Source organism: Phycodurus eques, chromosome 17, assembly GCF_024500275.1.
Source record: "Phycodurus eques isolate BA_2022a chromosome 17, UOR_Pequ_1.1, whole genome shotgun sequence".
In the NCBI taxonomy this organism is placed as follows: domain Eukaryota; kingdom Metazoa; phylum Chordata; class Actinopteri; order Syngnathiformes; family Syngnathidae; genus Phycodurus; species Phycodurus eques.
The window spans coordinates 21133258-21158254 of NC_084541.1; the positions used below are offsets into that span (position 1 = coordinate 21133258).

At 44.2% G+C, this 24997-nt stretch overlaps 4 protein-coding genes across 4 annotated transcripts; 1 reads left to right on the top strand and 3 right to left on the bottom strand.

The window, feature by feature from the left end:
* The first annotated feature begins 3394 nt into the window (after positions 1-3394).
* rps14 (ribosomal protein S14) lies at positions 3395-5266 on the top strand. The gene is given in 6 exon segments (XM_061701940.1): positions 3395-3469; positions 4309-4462; positions 4546-4588; positions 4590-4708; positions 5015-5091; positions 5159-5266. Coding segments are annotated over 5 exon segments (456 nt in total). The 5' UTR covers positions 3395-3469; positions 4309-4313; the 3' UTR covers positions 5227-5266.
* Positions 5267-5360: 94 nt separating this feature from the next.
* On the bottom strand, positions 5361-14236 carry chm (CHM Rab escort protein). The gene is made up of 19 exons (XM_061701938.1): positions 13640-14236; positions 12002-12068; positions 11856-11928; positions 11646-11770; positions 11464-11552; positions 11323-11382; positions 11181-11240; positions 11048-11097; positions 10839-10979; positions 10100-10216; positions 9890-10004; positions 9568-9790; positions 9426-9503; positions 8702-8809; positions 8399-8459; positions 7870-7966; positions 7692-7793; positions 6897-7042; positions 5361-5606 (listed from the first exon to the last, which is right to left on the bottom strand). The coding sequence occupies exons 1-19, from the start codon at positions 13689-13691 to the stop codon at positions 5463-5465; spliced, it is 1908 nt and encodes a 635-aa protein (XP_061557922.1). The 5' UTR covers positions 13692-14236; the 3' UTR covers positions 5361-5462.
* Positions 14237-14333: 97 nt separating this feature from the next.
* On the bottom strand, positions 14334-22448 carry ik (IK cytokine). Its single transcript, XM_061701939.1, has 20 exons — positions 22298-22448; positions 21765-21828; positions 21596-21688; positions 20972-21031; positions 20733-20900; positions 20552-20666; positions 19665-19735; positions 19519-19565; positions 18006-18169; positions 17835-17943; positions 17061-17100; positions 16836-16974; positions 16577-16598; positions 16380-16464; positions 16204-16287; positions 15879-15936; positions 15677-15765; positions 14768-14876; positions 14651-14685; positions 14334-14485 (listed from the first exon to the last, which is right to left on the bottom strand). The coding sequence occupies exons 1-20, from the start codon at positions 22305-22307 to the stop codon at positions 14458-14460; spliced, it is 1590 nt and encodes a 529-aa protein (XP_061557923.1). The 5' UTR covers positions 22308-22448; the 3' UTR covers positions 14334-14457.
* Positions 22449-23643: 1195 nt separating this feature from the next.
* Positions 23644-24223, bottom strand: LOC133416067 (insulin-like). The gene is given in 3 exon segments (XM_061702706.1): positions 23644-23813; positions 24048-24172; positions 24174-24223. Coding segments are annotated over 3 exon segments (345 nt in total).
* Positions 24224-24997: the final 774 nt, after the last annotated feature.

Genomic DNA, 24997 nt, shown 5'->3' on the forward strand with positions numbered 1-24997 from the left:
GGGTTACTACGCAAGTATGTAAGTGTATGGAATTTGATTTAATCAATTTCCAGTTCTGGAAAAGTATGGAGACTGGAATGGAAAAATATTTCTGTTTCCAGGAATGTTGCAGCAGCTCTATTTTCTAAAGCAAAAAAATATAAAGATCTACAAAAAAGAATTGTTTTTGTTAAGGCGCTTGGAAGCGCAGCTCCAATGTTTGTGTGAGAGCACAGAGTATTAAACGCTGGTCTGGGTGACTGCTCGATTCTGATAGGCTCAGAAAATTCCATCGGACGTCTCAAGTGGTTCCTGTCGAAACGACGTTCCCTTGTTCCAAATGAACGCACAGCACGCTGAGCTGTTGGACCATACATGAGCAAACCTGACACACTCCGATTTTCTGAACCTCAACAACTCTGGGGACAGAGAAACAAGAGAGAGAGAGAAATAAGCAAATTTTTAAAAAAAATCCTCACTGACTTCATCGTTGACTTCATTTGGTGATTACAACAGAGAAGGATGAAATGGATGCCAAGGAAAACACCTATTTAATAATATATGTGGAATTGACAGCGGTATGATTAGGGTTTCAAAACAGGCTTATGGTTTCAAATTTGGGTTTTTAAATCGGGGTTAGGGTTTCAAATTAGCGTTTGAAAACAGGGTTATGGTTTCAAATTTGGGTTGCAAAACAGGGTTAGGGTTTCAAAGTAGAGTTTGAAAACAGGGTTAGGGTTTAGAATTTGGGTTTTTAAAACGGGGTTAGGGTTTCATATTAGCGTTTGAAAACAGGCTTAGGGTTTCAAACTAGGGTTTGAAAACAGGGTTAGGGTTTTAAAGTAGGGTTTAAAACAGTTTAGGGTTTCAAATTTGGGTTTTTAAAACGGGATTAGGGTTTGCAAACAGGGTTAGGGTTTGAAAACAAGGGTAGGGTTTCAAATTTGGGTTTTAAAACAGTGTTAGGGTTTCAAATGAAGGTTTTAAAACATGGTTTGAGTTTCAAATTTGCGTTTTAAAACGGTGAGGGTTTTAAAACAGGGTTATGGTTTTAAAACGGGGTTAGGGTGTCAAATTAGGTTTTCAAAACAGGGTTAGGGTTTCAAAAAAGGGGTTCAAAACAGGGTCAGGGTTTCAAATTAGAGTTTTAAAACGGGATTAGGGTTTCAAAAAAGGGTTTGGGTTTCAAAACAGGGTTAGGTTTTCAAAGAAGGGTGTGAGATCCACTAAATGCAGACTATGTTTTTGACATTTGGGGAGGCGGCAGTTATGATTCATATTTTTTCATCAAAAGTGGTCTCGTCGTCTGGGTTTGCTCTTGATTTGCATGAGCTAGATTAGCTCGCTAGAATCTTCTGGAAATGATGTGGCCACAAAATGGAAGCTCAAAGAATCCGAGTGACGCGCATCTATTTACTCAAATGTCACAGATCAATTGAAAGTCTGGAAATTCGGGTTTGGAAAAAGTATGGCATTTTGAACTTCAGCGCATATTAGCGGTTACCAGGAGTGTGGGGAAGATTCATCAGAATGCGTACATCTTTAAAATATGGATAAATAGTCAAAACACGTGATCAATTTCTGTAATGGGGTCGTAGCATTTTATTTTCAGTCCTCAATATATGTGGAACATACAGAGGGCCAAAGTTACTTTTCTAGGGGGCCACTCTCCCAAAAAACAATAATCTTCTTTGTTAAATCATAGAGTAGTGACATAATTACATTATTTGTGATGAATGAAACCGTTTTTTCCACATTTTTTGCTTCACTTCAATGCACATTGTGCTGCTCCTTGTGGTGTACGTGTAGTATAATACAGACATGCGGATAGTCCACTCGGAGACGGTCACAGCTTCTCGGTAAGCCGCCGTAAATTAGTCGTCGTTCGCAGAGGATAAAGAATAGATTCCCATGTTGCCCCACCGTTTGTGTTCAAATCCCCGTTGCTTTTAGCACGTGTGTCAAACTCAAGGCCCGGGGCGAGATCCGGCCCACCGCCTCATTTTATGTGGCTCGCGAAAGCAAATCGTGTCGACTTCTTGTTTCTCGCTAAAATACCCCAAATTGTAAAATGTCTTCACTTTCATATTGTTGAGATATTGCAAGCATTTTTTTAAATTACCAATCACTTTTTCAAAATAAACCGACTAATAGTTGAACAAATAACTTTTTACTGGCTTCTGATTTCATAAGTAGTTATCCATCAACTTTTGCGTATATGTCACAATATGAGGCGATCATAAGTCAAGCATTTCCATGGCTGCGTCGTCATGACGGCCCTCTGAGGGAAGCCATAACTGCGATGGGGCCCCCAGTAAAAATGGGTCACTCGTATCTCATATAAAAAACATTGCAAGTCTCCCAGTGCCCCCCCCCCCCCCCCCCCTCTCTCTCTCTCTCTCTCTCTCTGTAATGGGGTCGTAGCATTTTATTTTCAGTCCTCAATATATGTGGAACATACAGAGGGCCAAAGTTACTTTTCTAGGGGGCCACTCTCCCAAAAAACAATAACCTTCTTTGTTAAATCATAGAGTAGTGACATAATTACATTATTTGTGATGAATGAAACCGTTTTTTCCACATTTTTCTCTTTTCTCTTTTCCAAATTTGTTTCTCTCTCTCTCGCCAGAAAGTCTGCGCTGAGCTGTTCAGCTGCTCCAGCCTTTGCTCAGATCTTCAGTCAATCGCCTCCCATCCTGCTCGAAACGCTTCGCCGTCATCGCAGTCCCCAACAAACCTGCAATTTCGCGTTGACATCGGCCATCTTCAAGTCCTTAGAAGGCCTGGTGCTGCACCACCTGAAGAGCGGCACAGGACTCCTGCTGGCCCAGGCTGCACTTCGGGAAAATAAAATGAATATAACATTAAGGTGTCTAGCTGCAGCTAATTCACAGTCTTATGTCCATGGCCAGGCTTGAGAAAACAAGAAAGGAAAAAAAGGAATCAATAAATACAGTGACGCAATTGACACAATAATGTATGTCTATGTGTGTCTCTTCATTTTCAAAAAGCAATAGAGGGGAAGACGCAACATTTCGGCAACCCAGTACATTAATAACATTTAGACAGACGCACTGTTGCATTGTGGTTTAACTAGTAAAGATGATTCTGATGAAATAATGTATAAAAATAGTATCTCTATAGTATAATATAATAACATAACAATACGAATAGTATTATTTATGTTGTTATTATTGACCATAATGATTCATTTTTTTTAATATTAATTTAAAAAATGTATAATAAAACAATCATCACTATTTGATTTGGTTATAGTAATGATAGGGATTAGGAATTAGGAATATTGATGGCCTGGATCACAATTATCATTATTATGTTCCGTTTTTCCAGTTGAAGTTGAGCTAAGCTTCCCCGCCTCTAGGAGGCAGTAGCGGCCACAGACGCTTTCCCGCGTCAAACGCCTCACTTTAACCCCGGAAGCACTTCTGCCCTTCCTTTCTATTTGGAGCCCCAGAAGCGAACCACCGAGGTGAGAGCTGTTCTTTTTCTATCCTTTCCAATCCTGTTGCTACAATTTCATCGGACCGTTTTTTTTACTCTGTGTCGACTTTGTGCCACTCGGTCTCTCTTGTTGGCCTTAAATTGTCGCTGTAGGCGCGCTCGCTTGCTCGCTTTAACACCTTCCCCGACTGCCTGTCGCGTCGCCGCCGTCAACACATTCCTGTTGTTCGTCTTTTGACCCCCAAGCATGTCGCGTTGCACTAAAAGAAACATGTTTGACGTTAAAATTGGCAAAGTCAGAAATCTCTCGGGGGATGAAAGCCGCTTGAAATGCAGGCGTGTGACGTCACGCAACATGGCGTCGTCCAGAAAAACATTGCCACAATTCCAGTTCATTTCGTCTGTGGTGGGAATCACTCGCAACATAGTGAGTCGGACATTTGTATTGCTGTTCGAATAGGTATTAGTTCCTGTCAAACCCATTCCATTGTTCCAAGGTGAAGTATAGCGCACGAGTCAATAAATCCGAACACATTTGCAAAGAACACTAATGCTCTAAACTGCACTTTTCACCTCTTGTATCAGCTAAAAAGTTTAAGGCGACATGTATGGTTGCAATTTAAGAGGGAAAAAAGTGGGGGGTTACACAAAGCCCCCTGTGACCCTTTCAAAAGGTTGTGTATTTGTGGGGAAAATAAATGGTTGAACAAAAATGCTTATTTTAGGGGGAAGAAAAATCTATTGAAGTGATAAGGTGGTATTTTTAAAGAATTGGTTAATTTGAAGAAAGTGACACATTTTCAAGAAGCTGTGTATTTTGGAGGAGTGGACATGTGACCGTTTTTGTTCTATTTTTGTGTGCGTCAGACAAGATGGCGCCGCGCAAAGGCAAAGAGAAGAAGGAGGAGCAGGTGATCAGCTTGGGCCCTCAGGTGGCCGAGGGCGAGAACGTCTTCGGCGTGTGCCACATCTTCGCCTCCTTCAACGACACCTTCGTGCACGTCACCGACCTCTCCGGGAAGTCAGTCAAGACCCACGTCAAAAAAATTCCATCTGGCCACAAGTCTGCTTGTTGTGCATGAGTAACCTTTGGGGTTTCCTCAGGGAGACCATCTGCCGCGTGACAGGCGGCATGAAGGTGAAGGCAGGACCGAGACGAGTCGTCCCCCTACGCCGCCATGTTGGCGGCGCAGGACGTGGCGCAGCGCTGCAAGGAGCTCGGCATCACCGCGCTGCACATCAAGCTCCGGGCCACCGGGGGGAACCGGTGAGACGCCGCACAAACGCTTGCTTGCTTGCTTATAGAAAAAGCAAACGCGCGACACGTGATTTTTTCCCCCAACGGGTTTGGCTTTTGTTTCCTTGAAGGATGCCGCTCATTGTCTTTTTGGGGGGCTGACTGTGCTTTCGTAAACTCACTTCACTGTTTGCTGCCATGTTGTTAGTGTCAGCAATGCACATTAGCGGGCTGCAATTTTAATTAAAAAAAAAAAAAAAAGGAATGCTGAACTGGAATTATCGGTTTGTGTTCGCAATCCGTGCTAAAGTCAGCTTGTGCGCTGTGGCCTTTCAGCACCAAGACGCCCGGACCGGGAGCCCAGTCGGCACTCAGGGCGCTCGCCCGATCGGGAATGAAGATTGGACGCATTGGTGAGCGGAACACGCGCGCACACTCTCTGGCAAGCTCGTGTGTGACGTGCGTCTTTTGTGCTTTCAGAGGATGTGACCCCCATCCCGTCAGACTCGACGCGCAGAAAGGGAGGACGTCGTGGACGCAGATTGTAAAAACGCTAAACTTTAATAAACGAGTTGACGTGTTGAAGTACATCGGGATGTCGGTCGTGACTTTCTTCAAACAACTTCCTGTTAGCCTTTTGCTAGCGGGTTTGATTCTGTAGCAACCGAACAATATGAACCAGTTTGTTTAGCAGAAGCTTTTATTCCTTTGAGTTCACATAAATAGAAAATGAAGGCTTTTTTTCTTCCCATGATGCACTGTGGGGTTCACGTTCTTTTTGGAGTCACCCTTGGGTAGCCGCCTCGTCTTCGTCCCGCTCGCCCGCGTCGTAAGGGGTGTCCTCGGCGTCGTACAGGATGTCTTCGGGGTTGGGCGCGGGAGGGCAGAAGTCCTGGTCGGGGACGATCTTGTGGAAGATGGACTCGGCCTGACAACAAATTCTCATGCTCATTCATTGATGAGGTTAAAAAAATATTTTTATAGAAATGAATACATTTAAAACTACTGTTAAGGGGGGGAAATGCTTCATATATTCATAACAATCAAAAGTAAAATGTAACTTTTAAAGCTTTTATTTCTGTTAACTATTTTTCAAAAATGAAATGGCTTCATAGTATATCATTTCAAATGTATCACGGTTTATTTTACAATTTTTGTATTCATAAATTGAATGTTTTAAACAAACTTGAAAAAAAATGGCTATATTTATAATTTCATTATAATTAAGTGTTCCTACGTAAGTATGTAAAAGTATGGAATTTGATTTACATTTCCAGGTCTGGAAAAATCATGTTTGAAAACAAAAGAAAAATTGAGATCTGTGAAGCGCAGCTCCAGTGTGTGTGGGCACAGGGAATTATATGGCCTTGGTCAATACTAGATTGATTGGCACAGAAAATTCCGGCTCAAGTACAGTCGTGCTTAAACTTTTAGCCTTGACCATAAAGACATTTTGCTTTTTTTTTTGACTGTGTGACATGAAAACAAGACTAAACGTTTCCCGTTTTAGGTCAATTAGGATTACCAGAATATTGAGAGATGTTTTTAGACAACTATATATAATCGACAATACGGTCGCGCTCAAAAATAGTCCGTCAAACCCATTCCATTGTTTCAAATTCCCTTCGATTATAGGAGCTAACGTCAACCTGAAGAACTCTTGAGGACAGAAATGAGCAAAGTTTGCAGGAGCGATATGACCTCGCTAGAATCTTCTCGAAATGATTTGGCCATACAAAGGAATTGAAAGAATCAGAATGATTCCCTTATATCAACTCAAATTATTGGATTTGTTTAAACTGAGAATTCTGGAAGGGTCTGGAAATAGTACACGATTTTGAAATTTCTAATGTGTAGGAACCATGTTAACTGCAACAAAAGAAAAATGGAAAATGTCTTTTGCCATGAATAACCATTTTTAATGAGAAATTTTAATGTTTTAACCAATTTCAGCAAAAGTGATTAAAAATGTAATATCAGTTATTTGTTTGTGTATTTATCAATTTCATGACATGAATACATACCTTTTTTAAATGAACGCAACAAATATCGTAATACTAATAACAAATATTGCTGCTCCTCCACATCGAGAGGAGCCAGATGAGGTGGCCGGGGCATCTGATTCGGACGCCTCCCCGGTGAGGTGTTCCGGGCACGTCCCAGCCGCGACCCGACCGGGATATGGATGGAATGGATGGATAATACAAATATACAGCACCTGTTTGATGGCGTGCTCGTGACCCAGCTCGCTGTCCGGTCCCGAGCACACGTACACGTTCGACGGCAAGCGGTCGCCGTCCACCTCTGTGGCGGCAGCGACGTCCATGTTGAAGTAGAAACTCCACAGGACGCCGGGGCGCCAACCTTAGTGCACAGAAAAACAATCCTGTTGTAGTGATTCGGGGGGGGTTCAAATACCAGCCTTAGCTTGATGAATAGCTAACCCACAAGCTCGTCACAATAGCAATAGGAACAAATGCAAGTAAACAGCAACATTTAGCTTGATTTTCAACAAGTACAGTAGTGTAATTAAAAACAATGCATTTTGGGTACCCATACTGCTTTTTGCTGACTATATTGCCAGGACTGTCAGTGAGCAAAACAGTGGAAATGGTTTACCCATGTTCGCATTGGCTGTTGTTCAAGTCACTCAAGCAGGGCACACCCAACAGGCATGCGCTTATGTTTGGTGTGTGTGAGAGAATGGCGACCTCAAGTGAACAAATACCTACACCTCGTTAAAGTGCGATTTCACAAATTGGAATTGAAATGCATGTACGAAACAAATGTATATAGTAATATAATAAATAATTGGTCGCTACTTTGCAGATTTTATTTACTATGGGGGTTTTCCAGAACGTAACCACCACAATAAACGAAAGTTTACTGTATTCCATGAAGTCATTAAAAATCCCTCTACAATTTGATTAATCGTTTCAGGCCTATTAACTCCACTCTATAAAAATCCATCAACAGTGACTCTGTGGAAAGTAAACGCTTAAATTCAATTCACCTTGGTCATGTGACTGCGTGGCGTTAAACATCCTGGTCACCACGGGTGACAGGTCGTCGTAGGCGGAGCCCAGTAGTGATTGACAGGTGAGGTGGACCAAATCTGAGGAGGCACGGCGGACGTGTTTGTTTTGGGGGTTTTGTAGCTGTGACCAAAAAAATGTCAAACGGACGCTCACATGTTCCCGGGGCGCACGTCATGGTGGACGGCGACAGCTCTACCATCCTCACAGCGGGAAGTCCCGCCTCCGCCGGAGGGATGGTTACCAAGGAGACCTTCACGCGCACACACAACATTAATGCACTCATTCCGCAAACTAACATGAGGCCCAAAGAATGACTGGCAGTAAATTGAGCCACTGAGAACTACAGTGGGTTACTCCACAAATACGAAATCAAAGTTCAGTTCCAATTTTGACCTATAGAGGGCAGTCATTTGTTGCACTTAACACTTGCCCTGATTCATCCGTGCACCACTGATATATATAAAGATAGAAATCCCCGAGATTTGATCACTCTCCCGCAAAATGACAAAAATGGAGTTACCCCACTTTCGTTCTCGGTGGCACAACTGGTTTTTCCTTTTTAAAAAGTCCATTATAAAATAAGATCTTGTTGTCATAGCATTACAACACCCACAAAATACAAAAATAATGGTATTGATCGTAACAGTTGTCAGTGCTTGTAGCAAGTGTGGTCATGTGTGACCTGATCCTTGTCGCCGGGCAGGATAGAGCGGTCCGTGATGAGAACGCCTCTGGAGATAGACCTGCAAGAGGACACGCCAGTTAGGCCCTTCAAATAAAATCTAGATTTTTTTTTTTTTCACAAAACTCTAATTTAGGATGTTATAGAAAGAGTAAAATGACAACTGTCTTGTCACCGTTTGCAGCCATGTTGTTAGTGTAAGCAGTCCACATCAGCGGAGGCGCGCTTTCAACTACGAAAATAATTGGCCGGCCCATGCCTCGCGAATTAGAGAAAATGTTTTAGATGGAGGAGGGTTCATACCTGGTGGGCGTGGCCTGGTTCTTCAGGTGCACGGGCAGGAAGTTGTCTTCCAGCACAAAATGGCTGCATGTGATTCGCTGCCCGTGGCCGTCAATCAGCGTGGTGCATCTTGGGGGGGGCATGAGCCATCATCAGCATAGACCAAATAAAAACTAGAAGCCTTATGGAGTGCTAAATCGTATGCCACCGCCATATTGGATGTGTCACAGTGTGAAGATGTTGGAATGTGTTATACCCGGGACTAAAATCTTCCCACGCGACGAGATCTCTCAAGACTAGAGCCTTCACTCAGGACTAGAACCTTCTCTTTGGAGTAGAACCTTCTCTTGAGACTAGAACCTTCACTCAGTACCAGAAGCTTTTCAGGACTAGAATCTTCACTGAGGATTAAAACCTTTCGGGACTACTACCTTTTCTTGGGAGTAGTACTTACTTTGGGACTAAAACCCTCCCTTGGGAACTACAATTTATAATCATCACCTTGAAAGTGTCAAACATTGTTTTTCCAAACGTTTGAATGAATGAGGGTCATCGACTTTTGCAATTTTCCGATTGTCACTGATCAAGCGCTTTGACGTGCACGAGATTACGGGGCAGATCTGCCACATCCAAAATGGCGGACGCACTGCTGCATCACAACAGGCCAGGCCGCCATATGAGGCATTTATTTAACGTTGATGTCTACGCGTCTTCGTCTGTGAGGGTGAGCAGGAGACGTGGCTACCTGTTGGCGGTCTTGTCTAGCAGAAGGCAGCTGATTGGATGTCTCAGGCAGTACACGCCCCCAAACACGGCGCACATCCTGAAACGTCAATCACACGGTCACACGCCCGCCACCCGCCGGCCGCCGCCCGGCGCAGGCTCACCGGCAGAAGCACTGCGGGATCTCGCCCAGGCCGTACACGGGGAACAGGAAGGGCGTGTTGCCGTAGCGACCCAGGCAACGCAGGAAGTGACGCGTGGAGGCCAGGCCGGCAGGGGTGCGCGTGTGCTCCGTCGCCATGGCGATGGAGTACAGCAGGAAGTGTTCCAGGTTGTCGCCCAGCTGCTGGTCACGCAGGAACTCCAAATACGGACGCCCGCTGTAAACTGAAAGGACGATTACCCACAATGCCTTGTGAGGCCAAAGAACCCCACGCTGACAATCACATCCTCTCACCCATACATAATTAGAAATATGCCTTTTACCCTCAAGCTCGTCCTCCCTTTCCTCCAGACAGGAAGCCAAGAAACGCATCAACTTCCTCTTTTCCACCATCGTCAGCTGGCGGCTGGCGAACACGTCGGCCCGGCTGCACGGCACCTGACCGTTAAGGAGAAGAATGAACTTTATTCATATAGCGCTCAAACAAATTTACGTGACGTCGCCGTCACGTGACGCGCACGAGGAGTACACACCTGCTCCACGTTGCCGTGGCGATAGGTGAGGATCCTGGTGACATTTTTGAACTCGGCATAGCGACTGACGCTGGATTTGATGAGCAGCTCCACCAATGAACCGCGAGCGTACATCAACTGAAGAGGAAAACAGCGCCCGTCATACGTCAGGACGTATTCGGACACACTACACCGTACATTAGGATAGATAAACATGAATTATGATAGACTACAGAATGATGGGACGGTAAATATTAGGGTACAGCATTTTATGATGGAGTATAGATTAAGACAGATCAACTTATATTATGAGGGTTAGGTTTAATCCTATTATGGTGAAATATAGATTACAGATGGTATAGATTGTAATAGAGTATTGATTATAATAGATCAGAGTAAAGATTATAACATTTAAGATCATAGAATACAGTAGAGTAGACTAGTACAGATAATAGATTAAAGTATAGATGAAGTAGCTTTCGAGAGACAAACAGATGATATATGATGGTTTAGACCATGATAAAAGTAGATTATGATCGATCATAGATGATAACAGTCAAGTATTATGGATTATAAAGGGTTTGAGTATAGATTCTAATAGATTTGACTAGAAAGGCGGAACAGTCGATGATGAAAAGATTAGATTATAACAGATGATTATTATGATAGTGTATTGATTATGATATAGCATCGATGGATGATGCTGATAGATTAGGACTGCTAGACAAGAGTAGAGATGCTGATAATAGACGACGGTTACCTTGGAGATGAGATCTATGTTGAACCTGCGTCCTTCTTTGAGCAGGTGAGCATAGGTTAGCTTCTTCCTGCTGGGCTCTGATTGGTTGGCCGTCTCCTGGGGGCGCGGTGGATCTGGCTCCTCCTTTTCGGCGTGTGTGCCCTGTGATTGGACAAAAGCATCCATCACGTGACCTGAGACGAGTTGATTACCCATCAAACACTTCTCACCTCCTCCTCCTCTTTGTTATGCTGCACGTCAACTAAATGCTCCGTTGACCCTGTGACACCAAGAAAATATAGAAAACCATAGTTCATTTCAAATTATTTTTGTATTACAGTCTAAATTTTAATGTTAACTAACCTGCACATGATTCTTCTTCTTTTTCCATTTGCTGCTCGTGAGCTGTTTGCTCCGTTGACTCTGCGACACCCAGAACATACAGAAATACATATTTAATATCAAGCGATTATTACATGCATTTTGTGTTTCTCTAACGATTAACCTGCACGTGATTCTTCTTTCTTTTCACTTCGCTGCTCGTCAGCTGTTTGCTCCTTGGACTCTGACACAAACAACACACAGAAATATAAATATTACGTTTACATTTGTTGTTTTACGATCACAGCTGTGGAGCCAAAGTAACCTGCACATGATTCTTCTTCTTCTTGTTTCTCTTCTTCTACGCAGCAGTGAACCTCCTCCTCCTCTTCTTCATCCTCCTCCTCCTCCTCACTGACAACAAATCATCAATGAAATAGGTCATCTTCATTTTAACAACAACAAAGAATAAAAGTGAATGAATAATCAAATGAAAGAAAAGCTGACCTGGTAGAACAGAACACCTGCAAGTTCCTGATGGAGGCGGAGTCTGCATTTAACAGACAGATTGGCTCCTCCCCTTCCTGCAACAGACCGGACCAATCGTGGACCCCATTGCTGTCCGACTGCTCCTGCAAGAACAAACGAAGATAGATGCCGACGTGAACTTTCTGTCTTTCACAGCAAACAACCAATGAGGACGCAGCAGTGAGTCACCTGATGTTCCTTGATCCACGTCAGCAAAGCGTTAAAAGTGAAGCTGGCCCACTTGGATGCGTAGTAACTCCTCCTGAAACGCAAACGCACAAATCGGTCATGGCGGCGTGTGTAAAGACGTGCATGTAGAACATTGGCAAACTCACGTGTCCAGGTGAAGAACTTTTTGTCCCGCTCGAGAACAAGCTGCCGCCACCACCGACTCCGTAAGACCTTCAATAATCAATAATCAGCAATCAGAGCAGTTGAATTCGTCAACGGGAATCCAAGCGATTACTGCCACCAACAAATATATTCGTCAAGTACGTTTTTCAACGGGTAGGCGAGGCGTGAGGGTCGCAACCCGCCTCGTTTGTGAAATTCAAGCTTCTACAAAAGTGCAACGGCAAACGTTACGCCAGTAGATGGCAGCGTTGTATCGCTTTGGTTTTGAGATCAGCACAGCTTTTGAGTGGAAGAGAAGAATTAGGCGCTGAATCTCGACTTGTCACGTCGATTACGAGGGAGAGAAATGGCAACACGCTGGGAGTTGGAGACGTTCAGGCGCCTCACACTTGACCAGAGTGTACGGTAATAACAAGATATGTGTTGTGATAGCAGAATGTGCGTGTTGAATGGAATGTTCAAAAAAAAAAAAAAAAAAAAAGTGGCCAACGGGCCGTTTTGGTAGTTTCATATCTGTAAATAAATAAGCCTTTGCTCAGTTGTGTTTTTGTCGTTTACAGTAACAGTGTTGATCATATTTGACTTTATTTGATTTCAATTGCACAAATCAGTCACGGAAGCGATTGTGTGACACGCGCCAATGACAAGACATCATCTTTATTTGACGTTTTCATGAGACGAGGAGGTGGCCAATAAAAGAAATGACATTCAGCTTTAGACTTTATTGAAATTTTGTACAACACAAATAGCAGTCAATGATTCCAAACCGTTCAGACTATAACATACGTAAGCAATGTCAAAATACACCGGAAAATAATAAAAGATCAAGAAAAAAAAAAGAGGACCATACTTCAAACTTAAGGCCCAGGTGCCAGATCCGGGCCGCATAAAATCATGCGTCAACTTCCATTATTCAAGCCAAAATCTGGAATAAAATTTCAAATTATATGTAATAAATAATGTTGCGATATTGCAAGCATTTTTTTGTGTAACAAACCCCTTTTTACAGTAACTTGAATTATAGTTGACTATTATTATCATAAACTATTATGATAGTAGTATAGTATAGTAAACTATTAAAAAAAAGGATAAATTATTATCCTTGACTTCTGATTCCAAAACTAGTTACTCAGCAATGTGTTGTGGGTATATGTAGTAATAATAATATTTTATACAATTGTATGCTTTCAACGTCATAACTGTTCTCTGAGAAACCGAAACTCCAATGTTGCCCGCGACAAAAATGTGTTGGTCGCCCATAAAGCTAGCCTGTGATGCCACCGTGACGTCATGATGTAAAGGATGCCTCACTGCTAGCAAACATTAATTAGCTTGGCAGCGCGGAGATGACATTTCAAAACGCTCACTCAACAAAAACACTATTATTGGAATAAAACTAAATTTAGTGGCAAATGCTCAACGTTTATTCGCGAGCTAACGAGCTTGGCGTTTGCTAGCCGCGGCCATTGAAAATGAACAGGCTGTTAACCACAAGCTAATCGAGGTGTGCATCAATTAACAAGAAACGATTGGTTTATTAAAACAGTTCGAATGATGTGACGTTTGTACGACCCACAGCCTACGTGACACCGCAGACAAAGGCGTTTTCCAAAGTTTACCTGTGCCCACAATGACGACGTCGAACTCGGACGGAAGATCCTCGGCAGCCATCCTGCCACAGGCGCGTTGACATCAGTGTGCTCGTCACCGAAACAGCTTGCGCGTTTCCATGCGACGTACACTAATGACGTCAACGCGCCGTGCGTACGTGGCTGCCATGTTGGAGAGGTCGCCGTTCCCGTAGAAGGCAACGCAGAGACATTGAAATTAAGTATTAACTTGCACATTTCTCAACCGATATCAGAGTTTCATTTTTGGTGAAAGCCGAAACGTGTTCTATCAATAATGAACATTAAAATATATATTTTTACCTGACAAAGATTGCTCTCAGCTCTTCTGTTGTGATTGTACAGCGTGGTATGCAACCGTACGCAGCACCATGGAGCGGTATCCTTTTGGTCTTTCGGTTTTCTTGCCGTCCACACACGGAATGCACTGACGACTTTGACCTTCCTAGCTTAGCGTCGCCGGAAGGACGCAGCTCAAAAGGGGCGTGTCCTACTTATAGATATCTGTGGCACTCAATTCTGACGTGAAAACTCACAAAACGTTTTGTTAATTTTGACATTTTGCATTTTTTTTAATTCACATTTGCGTGTGTCTACGATCATTATTGAGCTTATTAACACAAGCAGGTCATGTCATCCACAAGTACAGGAAGAACCAATCACAAGATAGACACTTAAAATTCAGTCAAAAGTGATGTTTTTCTTTTTAATCAGCTGAAATTGTGTGTGTGTGTGTGTGTGTGTGTGTAAATAAAACCAATAATTGCTAATACTAATAGATCGTAGTGATTGATCAAATACAACAAAGTTCAGTATTTGGGGCGCTTCACATCCACCCTGCGGGGGGGAAATAAAACACAGTGTTAGAAGTCAGCTTTTGGGGGTCCAGGAGTTTTTTTGATGTAGTGGACTACAAAAAAGTACACTACAAATCCCTTTGTAGTGATTAGGGAGGCCTCTATAGAGGATGGAGAAGGATTATCAACCCAGCTGAAGACTCACCCGTCGGCCTCCATTTTCTTCCTCTTCTCGATGATCTGAAAGAGAGAGGCGCACGATAATGACATCATAATGGTGACACGACAGCAGAGGTGGACGGCGCGTGCTCCGTCTTCTCACCGCGCTGATCTTCTTCCACTGGCGGTCCAGTTCGGCCTTCTCATTGGTCTCCTTGAAGCGGCGCGTCTTGCGGCCTTCCGACATCTTGATGCCGTACTGGAACGCCGCCCTGTGGGGATGCGCGCGCGCGCGCGCGCGCGCACACACACACACACACACACACACACACACACACACACACACGGCGTCATTTTGTGGAGGTGGGACCTATAAACATAGATGCCTCATCTTGCGGGTTGAGTTGCTGCGATGTCAGTTCGTCAGCCATTTTGGATGCGGCAGATATGCCTTGAGAACTAATTCAAGTAAATAAATCGTGAATAGAGTGCCGATTGATAAAGTGCCCAAACGTAACGTCACTCATTCATTCAAAGAGTGGGGAAACTAAAAATGATGTACATAAATTTTAGTCTGATGATTATAAATGTTCTTGACCCGATCTGGTGAACTCCATGCCCAAGGGGGGAAAAAATCATGGTGGCCTTACAAAATATTGACACTTTGGGCCCAACTAGGACATTTTCATTTAGAGGTGTACTCGCTTTTGTTGCCAGCAATTTAGACATTAATGGGTGTGTGTGTTGATTTATTTTGGGGGAACAGCTGTAATTAAATTAGGGCGGCAACTAACAATTATTTTCATAATTGATTAATCTGTCGATTATTTTTTCAATTAATCGAATCCAAAAAAATACATTCCCATCCCTTTATTCAAAAACAGGGCATTGTTTCAAATTGATTATAATTCAGTTACCGGATTGGTCCGTAACATGTCAGAAAACGGGCAAAAATGTTGATCATTGTTTTCCGAAGATGTTTGCAAACACAAAGACAATCCGTCTGCTTTCATTGAGGACGACCGCATTACACCCACGGCGGGCGTGGCCTGAGGAGTCAGACTGTACGTACTTGGGCAGCGCCTCCTTGTTGTTCATGTAGTCGGAATATTCCTCCTGAGTGTCAAAGTCCCAGCGACCCAGCGGACCTTTCTTGTTGCCCTGCAAGGCCGCACACGGTCACGTGACATCACACGCTCACCGGCGCCCTCGTCGGGCCGCACGTAAGCATTACAAAGCGTTCGATGATGCGCAATGGGGGGGGCGCTACTCACTTGATCCATCTTACTGTAGTCCACTTCCTCGTCACTGTCCACCGCCAGGTCATCCATCCTGCGCGCACACGTGACGACGTGTTTTGTTTCCATTCAAACAGCAATTACGTTTGTGTGTGTGCGTGGTACTGGTAACCTTTTCTATGTTGTGTGTGTATTTGTAAGTGTTCAAGTACGTGGGTGTGTATTAATGTTTGCGTGTTGCGTGTGTGTGTGTATATATATATATATATATATATATATATATATATGTGTGTGTGTGTGTGTGTGTGTGTGTGTGCATGTTCATAGTTCAAGTACAAGTTTGTGTGTCTGCATTTCTTACGTGGCAGGATAACACTCAGCGTAAGAGTTTGATCCTCCAAAGAAATCTCCCAGATGTTCTTTAGTCTCTCTCCTCTGAGACGGCGTGACACAAGTTAAGGACAAACACGCACGTACGCACACACGGTAACACGCACGTTGGGCGTCACCCGCATTGTTGTGACTAGAGAAGGATATGCATCCTGGCCCTGCCACTGGCTGCCTGCTGCGCCCGCAAACTTTTCGTTGATTAACTTAAGCTGATCTCGCACTGATCCTGGACCTGTCGCACACACGAGCAACATTAATACACGTGCGCTCACACGCACTACATTAACACACAAAGTAAATGTTGTCCCAGCTAACAAGAGAGTTGATGTTCATCTATCACATACCTGTATCTGCCTCCTCCACCACCTATATACACACACACACACACACACACACACACACACGCCCCATCAAAACATGTTTTGTTTTGAGTCAAACAGCACTGTACATAGTGTGCGTGTTACTCTTGTGTGTCTTCATGTAGTGTGTTAACATTGATTGCATGTGTACAATGTGTGTGAGTGTTGTAGTGTTGTGTTACTGTAACGCTGTTCTTTATGAAAGTTAGTGTGTGTGTGTGTGTGTGTGTATGCGTGTGTTAACCTGTTGTTCTTTGTCAAAGTAGGCGTGTCTTCGCTTCTTCTCGTCGTCTCTGTCGCGGTCTCGTCGCCTCTCTTTGTCTTTTGGAGGTTTGGACGAGGGCACGGCCGACGACACGTAGTCGCCGATGTCGTCAAAGATGCTGCGCACAAAACACACACACACGTAAACACACGACGTGACGGCGACAACAACAAGGAGACGGCAACCGTGTGTTTTGATACTGACCCGATGTCGGCTTCTGGAGCTCTTTTTTCGTCCGCTTTACCTGTAACACATTATTTACACGCCCATAACAACAAACGTGTTCATGTTACGTAACAATAAACACAGTGGTGCCCGGAGATAGAAGATATGACAACTCACAACAGTCATATCAGAAATGAATTCAAAATGCCAATAATCCATTCCAGCCCCCCCTCCAAAAAAAACTGCAACAAAAATGCATGTAATGTGCTTTTTAAGAAGGAAATTAGCACTCGATATATTATTTGACTTTATAAAAATATACAATAATGACATAATTAAATATAATGTCAAAGAACTAACATTTGAATTAAAAATATTATGCTTCGACGCAACGGACATTGTGCTGCTCCTTCTGGTGTGCGTGCCATGGCCACCTGGGGGCAGTATAATACAGACATACGGCTATGCAGTCATGGAAGAAGATTGACGAGCCCACCCTCGTTTCTTCAGCATTCTGTTCTTTTTTATGCGTGGTACAACTAAAGGTACATTTGTTGGGACAAATACAACGATGACAAGAAAAATAGCTCATAAGAGTTCGTATATAGTACAGTCATTTAAGAGCTGATAGCTCATCATTTTCCACGGTTTTCTTGATAATAACCAAAGTCACCGGGAATAGAGTAAGCTCAAGGATGTCAAAAAGGACACCAAGTCTTATGGAGTCCGCGACATTTTGTTGTGTTCACTGTATTCTTCAGGTATGAAGAATGAATGATTATGAATGTTGAATATGATTAAGTTAATAATCACCTTTGTCCTTCTTCTTGATCTTCTTGTGTCGAGTTCCTTGGCGGAGGTAAGACAGAATCTGCGTCAGCTTGGAGATGACGATGTCGTTGGTGCTCAGCGTCGTCTGAGCCTGTTCCACACATAGACAAGATTAACACATACGCACGCCTTCTCGCGTGTGCGAGCGCGTACCTCCATACTGGGACAGTCGGCTTTACTGCGTATGAGCGTGGTGGGAATGTCGGTGTCGGTGAACTCGTCGTCGAGGTCCACCACGTACGCCATACGGCCCGGCAGGAAGAGCTCGTTCCGCTCCAGCGCCCCCGAGCGGAACACCATCCGGTAGATGTTGCGACCTGGGGACCGCACGCCGGCAACAAGGTGACTCGGCGCCTTTTCGTGACACAGGCGTTCATGCATATGTCCACTATTAGTTCTTCTTTGCAGAGGTTAAAGTATACCGTATGTGCCTGCCTCTGAGTATTGTTATATTGTCAGTCTACATGTTGTTTCACCGCTTTTGTTCAAATATCTTTCGCTTAAAGGGTTGTAAACACCGCAACATCGATGCTTGTTTTGTTAGCTCCTCCATGGTGTGTTTTGCATTGTGTGTTAGCATTAAGATACCAGACGGCAAAGTTGCGTGGTTGTTTCAATTGTCTTTGTTTTATGTTTACTATGACAGTAAACTTGTGCACTCTCATCTCAAAGCAAAAAATAAAAAAATCTACCAAACAACAGCAGTTAGTGTGTGTGTGTGTGTTAATGTTGTAGGCAGCGCCGCCAACCTATAAAAATTCACTTCCAGAAGAATTTGTCCAAATTTGTCTGAATTTCCATATTTTCAAAATGTTAATAATAAATTATGCCTTTAATATTTGTCATTTTAATGTTATATCAACCTCATAATGGATTCAGGCTGCAACTGGTCGCACTGAATCAAAGTGCCACTATATGAGATTTTGACGTTCCATCATCCAAAATATCTGCGTCGGTGCATGAATTCACCTTTGCTAATCCTCTGTTTTCCACGCTGGTAACAACAAAAAATGTCAATGTAGAAAAGCCTCTCAAAGCAGATTAATTACATCTCAAGCGTCAAAGTTAAAACTCAAGCACTCTATTTTGCAAATAAACAAATAACGGATTGAATAGGATAGTTTATGTCTGGACAGTTTTAGTTTCTAGTTTGTGCAATCTACTTCTTGTACACGTACAAGAAGCTTGCAACAATAGCTTAACAATGAGCATGGCTTCGACAAGGTCTTGGCCTACCCATTCGTCGTCCTCCGTCTGTGACACTTTTGGAAGAAGCACGCTAAGAAGTGTAGCTTCTTCGCTAGCATGGAGGCGAAGATCAGTGACTTTAATGCGTTGACACCGGACGCAAAGGAAACTTTCGCCTCCGCGTCTTGGCAGTCGTGGGACGGAATAAAATAGCGCGCACCGAGCAACTGTTCAATGCGGACGCGCCGGTAACGTCAGACGCTGGATTTTATTTTTCTCCATTATCCGGAACATTCAGTGTTACGGCCGTAACGAGTCAACGTTGAGTGATTTCCGTAACAAAATACGGACGCGTAGGAGTACGTGATCATGTTGTGTTTGTTGTTAACGCGTGTGTGTGTGTTAATGTGCGTGCACCTTTGTTGATGTGTGTGTATTTCCTCGACACCACCGCAATTTGTGACGACGCTAAACTCACCGAGACGAGTCTTGAATTCAATTTTCTCCTCTGGTTCCACATCTTTCCTGTCTCACACACACACAAACACACACACACGCACGCATGGAGTGTGATGTGAAGGTCACTGAGGATGACAAAGGCACGGAGAGTGAGTGAGGTCCTACTTGGCTTCCTTCTGGACTTTCTCCATCATGTCTTCTTCTTCTTTCTCTTTGCTGTTGATCTCAGCTCTCACCTGACGCACAAACAAACAATGCGATTGGTTTTGGGCGGAGTCGCGGTTGGCTTTTGGGTGGTGCCGTGGTTTTGCGGCGTGTCATGGTCTAAGTGCTGCCATGGTTTTGGGGGATAAAGTGGGTTTTGGGTAGTGTCATAGCTTTGACTTTAAATTGTATTATTTATAAATGACTTTATTTACAGTTATTTAGCCAATTCAAAATATATTTGTATCTTAAAAAAAATTCATGTTTTAATCCCCTTCAATCACTTATTCAGCGAGAATCTTTGGGGAAATGACTAAATCAAGTCGCCATTTCTTGTCAAAAATGGTCAATTAATGCAAGACTTTACAGGACTCTTGATAGTGTAAATGCTCAGTGAGCCAGGTTGCAGAACAGAGCGGGCTATTTGCTTTTCGCAGACGCATGGTTTGATCACCGTATGGGGACTGTGGCTGCACGATATTTAGTTTGAGCATCGTCACTGCGATGTACGTGTGCGCAGTAGTCACATCGTAGGGTCTGCTGCCATGTTGGTCTGCTGTAATAGACAGTGAATCAACTGAAATATTAAAAGTGACCAGCAGGCATGCGTAAGGTGCATTCAGGGACTCTGCGTAAATGGGAGTGAATACGTTCTTTTGTACTACAGTACATACGCAAGTGTAAAAATGGTTTACGAGGAAAATGGAGAGTGATTTTGGAGTATTCGGGAGTGATGATGATTGCGAACGCAACATTCACTCATTCCTGACTCCCCGATCACTTTTTAACGGGCGGACTATAAAGTCCGCCGTAGAAAGATCCTGTGTGCAACTGTGAACGTGCGTCACCTTCTGCAGCAGCGCAAAGTCGAGGCCTTTCACCAAGTGAGTGTGCTCCATGTCACCACCCAAGAACTTGGACTCCTGGATCAGCTGACGTCGCTTCTCCGCCGCCGACTTGTCCCTGTGTCACGTTAGCAAGTTAGCACAAGAGGCGTCGTGGTCGGAGTCAGCCGTTAGCCGCACTCACGCCTCGGCCGATGGTCCGACGGCTCGGTAGTTGGCGGTGGTGCTGATGAGTTCCGTCTCCTCGTAGTCTTTGTTGACGCCGTCCCGCCGCTCTCGGGCCCGGTCGCGATATTTCTCGGCCAGCTCGCGCTCGCGCTCCATCTCCTGCTGTCGTAGCTTAGCGTAGTAGCTAACGGCCACACAAATACGACATTGGTCAGTCATCAAGTCAAAATAATCAATAGGATCAATCAAACCAACCTCTTCTTCTTCCTCCTCCTCGCCGCAGGATCTTCATCCTCATTGTAGTCCCTCGGCATTCTGGGTTAAAAAACAAAAAACAAACAAAAAACGTCAGGTTAGTGTTGTTGCTTAGTTATGTTGTTGTAATGTTTTGTTGTCACGTTATAATACTGTAGTCAGTTGCTGTGTTGTCGTTGTCATATTGTCACATGGTTGTAGTCATATACTAATGTTGTAGTCATGTTGTAAAATGATGATGTTACGTTGCAGTGATGTTGCAACGTTATGTTGTTGTTGTAGTCATACTGTTGGCATGATGTAATGTTACATTATTGTTAAATTACTTTGTAATCATACTGTTGTCCTAGTGTCACAAAATGTTAGGTTGTTGCAATGTAATTTTATGTCGTTGTATTTAGATAGTTATTGTCATGTTGTAACGTTATGTCGTCATGTAGTAATGTGCTGTTGTAATGTGATGTTTTTTGTAGTTATGTTGCCGCAGTCATATTATTGTCATGTTTAGCCACGTGATAGTCAGTTGTCACTTTGTCGTCACATTGTTGCCGTTTGTGTCACATGATGACATGTTATGTTGTGTTGTCATCTTGTCATTGTTGGTCGTCGTCGTGGCGGACGCACTCATGATGTCTGGACTTGGAGGGCGGGGCCGAAGAAGGCGTAGCTCGCGGTGTCATCAGCAACTTCCTGAAGTCGTCATTGGTTAACTTTGACCTGCAGACACACACACACACATTTTAGTTAGCGCCCACACAGATGAGAGTACACAAGCGAGGCCGTAAATACTCACTGAGCAGCTGATCTGTCGTCCACATCGTGACCCTCGGGAGCCAGAGGGTTGGAATAACTCTCCGCTGTCAACGCACACATTCCCAATGTTAGCATATGTGTGTGGACCACTTTGTATCACTGAAGTGAACCGGGTGCACACACTCCCATTTTAGACACCTGAATGCACTTCTAATCATCTTAGAATCTTGCATCTTTATTTCTACATTATTAAGACACAATCTCCCAATATATACTCATAGCTCTTTCGTGCACATTAAACTGAAAACGGATTATCTGTTAGCCTATTTACATACAGTATACACGACTGTTTATCACAGAAAACAGGTCCGTTATTAATACGTTTTCATCGAAATAAAATACGACGACTGCTGAACTATCACAAAGGGAGTATATAGAGCACATCTCTAAACAACTGGCAGCTGACTAGCACGGTTAGCTCGGTTAGCTCGGTTAGCTCCTGCTCCTGCTCGCGTTCGCGTTCGCGTTCGCTTTTGCAGTCGCTAGTGCGAGCATGCTAGCGGGCCAACTTACTCTCGGGCATGTTGGCGGCGTCACGTTGTCACGTCCCCGGATGGGAAATTTGGGGAGAGGGTTCGATTTGTTTGCGTTTAACGACGATGAAGACAGATGAGCTCGACTAGCGGTACACTGGCGATGCCGAATGCTTCTACTCCTTCGTGTTTAACCAACGGCCCTTGCGAACCGGATCGCTCGCTCGCCCCCTGTTGATCTGGAATGGTTACTGCGTTGCTTTACAGACAAAGCTGTGAATTCACATGAAGAATTCACATCAATAAAATGGCAAAATCAACAAAAGAGAGAGAACATTTTCTCAAAACAACATTTTCATTTTCAAATGTCTAATGAATGTATTTACCCTTCTCTAAATATATAAAAATGATACGATAACGTACCGTATTGTCATAATCGACTATTAATCATTCAATCAATGTAATAATATATTGTATCAATCAGTCAATACAGAAACATGTTTTCCTTTGGATAGAGTTGTAGATAAAAATACATATACAGTACACTGATTACATTCATTACACATTTGAATACAATAAATGTATTGTGTTGCGTATTGTTTTATTGGAATCAAAAAACAAAAACGGAATGAGTACCAATCAATCAGTGCAAAATTGTAAATAAATCCTGTATATCAATGTATAGATTCCACCACCTCACATACTTGTTGATATGCTTACTTATTTAATCACTTCACCCACGTTGCCCATGAATGAACACGGTTGGATGTTTGGTTGTGGTCGGAGGAGGCGCAGGCACAGAATGGCAGCCGCCCTTCCGCCAGACTGCCCCCTGCAGGACAGCTGTGGCTACACAAGTAGCTTACCACCACTTGGTGCGACTGTGGAGTGAATGAATAAAATGTGAAATTGCAAAGCGTCTTTGAGTGCCTAGAAAAGCTCTAGAAAATTGTAAGGCATTCATTATTACGACATATTATTGATGTTGTAAACTTAGTCATTCATAATCCGAGTTTCTTTTTTTGGCTTGTTTTCTCAAAATTCTTATGTTAAATCGCTCTCCTGTGTCTTCATTATACTTCTTTTTAATTTGCCAAACTGAAGCTTTTGGAGAGTCGAGTTGCGTTCGCTGTCACCATGCAGAGCACATATCTCAAATTTGTGCTCTCAAGTCAAAGCAACAAAAGAAACAAAACGGCTGATTGGCGGTTCGTGTGTCGAAAATGTCGGGTGAAATTGTCAAACAACATCAACAAACTTCTATGTCCATTCAGAAAAGTTTATTTTTTAGGAAAAATAATCTCATTTATTTTGGTGGCAGACAACAACGCCGCTGCTCTCGCCAGCAAGCCGCCGGGCTGCGCGAGGCTCGGCTGCGCTAGGTGCTCAGTTGCAGTAGTTCTGCAGGTCAAAGATGTTGCAGGGCCTGTGGCAGCACTGCTCCACGATGCCTCGCTTGACCAGCACCTCCATGTGGTCCCGGAGGGCCTGGAAGTCCACCTCCGCCGCCTCGTTGTCGCTGCCCGCCGCCACGCCCACCTTCGGAGGGAGGAAACCTGCCGCACGCGCAAACAAATGCCCTCAATCTGCATCATCGGCGGCATGACGATGACGATCGATCGATTGATTGTTTGATTGACGATGTCATCACGTCACAAACAGCACTTTTTGTCGGCGTGCGTGTTTTCCTTTGTGCAACTTTTGTGTGTGAGGACGAGTGTGTTCGTGTTTGTGCCTGCGTGTATGTGTGCGTCTGTGTGAGGACATCACTCCCGGTGGCGCGAGCTCACCCAGCAGGGGGTTCGCGTCCCTCTTGGGGTTGTAGAAGAATCCGCGGTCCCCGCAAACCAGGAAGAGGGCGTCCACCAGGTGCGAGCCACACAGGTGCTGCGGCTCGGCGGCGGCCGGGCCGGCGGGCCGCCATCAGGACCAGCACGGTCAACGCCTGGAGCCACGACGACGCCATCGCAGGCAGCTGAACACACCGCACGTCAGGACCGCACGGCTGTCGACCGCGGCGCTAGGAGGCGGGGCTTACCTGCAGCGGTCCAATGAGGATGAAGATGATGAGGAAGAGGAGCCGAGCGGTGTGAGGTCGAGCACGCCACCTGCGAGGCCTTTATAGCGCCGGGCCCCGCCCACTGCCAGTGTGCACGCGTGCGTGTTCGCTTTTAGTCGAACAAACACGACAAATGAGGCGACTTGATGTGATGAACTGTCGCAAATATTGACTCACTTCCTGTGATTACCTTCACGTCTTCTTCTACTACCGATATGAGGGAGAGGTCCTGGTTCTCCAGCAGGTCCTGGTCCTTCAGCAGGTCCTTGTCCCCGGATGACCCTGCCACCCTGTCGTGCACCTTCAAAATCAGTTCCTTGTCTACCTGTAGGTTCTCATCTTCTAGTAGGTGCTTGTCCTAAATCAGGTCGTGGTTCTGAAGTAGCCCCCTTTCCACCACTAGGACCTGGTCCTCCAGCAGATCCTTATCCTAAAGCATGCCCTGGTTCTCAAGCAGGTCCTGGTTCATGATGAGTACCTCACTTTAAAGGATGTCCTGGCTCTCAAGCAGGACCATAAGTAGGTCATTGTTCTAAAACATGTCCCGATTCTCACGTAGGTCCTCATTCTCCAGCAGTTCCTGGTTCTCAAGCAGGCCCTTGTTCGCCACTACTTACTCGTCCTCCAGGAGATTCTGAGCAAGTTCTAATTCTCCAGCAATTTCTTGCCCCCAGGTCTTCG

Excerpts from the sequence above, each read along its gene's own strand:
- chm (XM_061701938.1), bottom strand. The coding sequence starts at position 13,691 with ATGGCTGCCGAGGATCTTCCGTCCGAGTTCGACGTCGTCATTGTGGGC. Across the intron at positions 12,069-13,639 it reads CGTCGTCATTGTGGGCACAG|GTCTTACGGAGTCGGTGGTG; the intron begins GTAAACTTTGGA and ends TGATTATTGAAG. Across the intron at positions 7,967-8,398 it reads TGCCCGGCGACAAGGATCAG|GTCTCCTTGGTAACCATCCC; the intron begins GTCACACATGAC and ends GTGCGCGTGAAG.
- ik (XM_061701939.1), bottom strand. Across the intron at positions 17,101-17,834 it reads GATCAAGAAGAAGGACAAAG|GTAAAGCGGACGAAAAAAGA; the intron begins GTGATTATTAAC and ends AATGTGTTACAG. Across the intron at positions 16,465-16,576 it reads GGTGGAGGAGGCAGATACAG|GTCCAGGATCAGTGCGAGAT; the intron begins GTATGTGATAGA and ends TGTGTGCGACAG.